The sequence below is a fragment of the Pygoscelis adeliae genome, unplaced genomic scaffold, assembly GCF_000699105.1.
Source record: "Pygoscelis adeliae isolate BGI_AS28 unplaced genomic scaffold, ASM69910v1 Scaffold359, whole genome shotgun sequence".
Classification (NCBI taxonomy): Eukaryota; Metazoa; Chordata; class Aves; order Sphenisciformes; family Spheniscidae; genus Pygoscelis; species Pygoscelis adeliae.
The window spans coordinates 8,245-8,527 of record NW_008825553.1 but is presented as its reverse complement, the minus strand read 5'-3'; the positions used below and the strand labels follow the sequence as shown (position 1 = coordinate 8,527).

Below are 283 nucleotides of genomic sequence, written 5' to 3'. Positions count from 1 at the left end.
TGCCCCGGCCCGGCCCCCACCAGCCCCGTGTGCGGCGGCACCATAGGGTCCCGCGGCGAAGGAGGGGGCGTCCGGTGCTCTCACCTGCAGGATGGGCTGTGCCGAGGCGATGCGGCAATCTGCGGCACCCCAGTCTTCACAGCTGCGGTACACCCCCTTCTCCAGGATGTACTGCTCGCCCGAGAAGTTGGTGCCCTCGTAGGCCACCCACCTGCCAGGAAAATGTGGGTGCTTGGCTCAGCCCCCGCTTCGTCCAGCCCCTCCTCTCACCCGTCCCAGAACT

At 68.6% G+C, this 283-nt stretch overlaps 1 protein-coding gene across 1 annotated transcript in view; it reads right to left on the bottom strand.

Annotated features, from left to right (window-relative positions):
• Nucleotides 1-283, bottom strand: part of AIM1L (absent in melanoma 1-like) — a gene marked incomplete at its 5' end in the record, with an annotated part of 4,670 nt that overhangs the window by 2,574 nt on the left and 1,813 nt on the right. Inside the window, one exon of the mRNA XM_009332173.1 lies at nucleotides 85-211. Within this exon, the coding sequence (XP_009330448.1) occupies nucleotides 85-211 (127 nt within the window). The remainder of the gene's footprint in view (nucleotides 1-84; nucleotides 212-283) is intronic.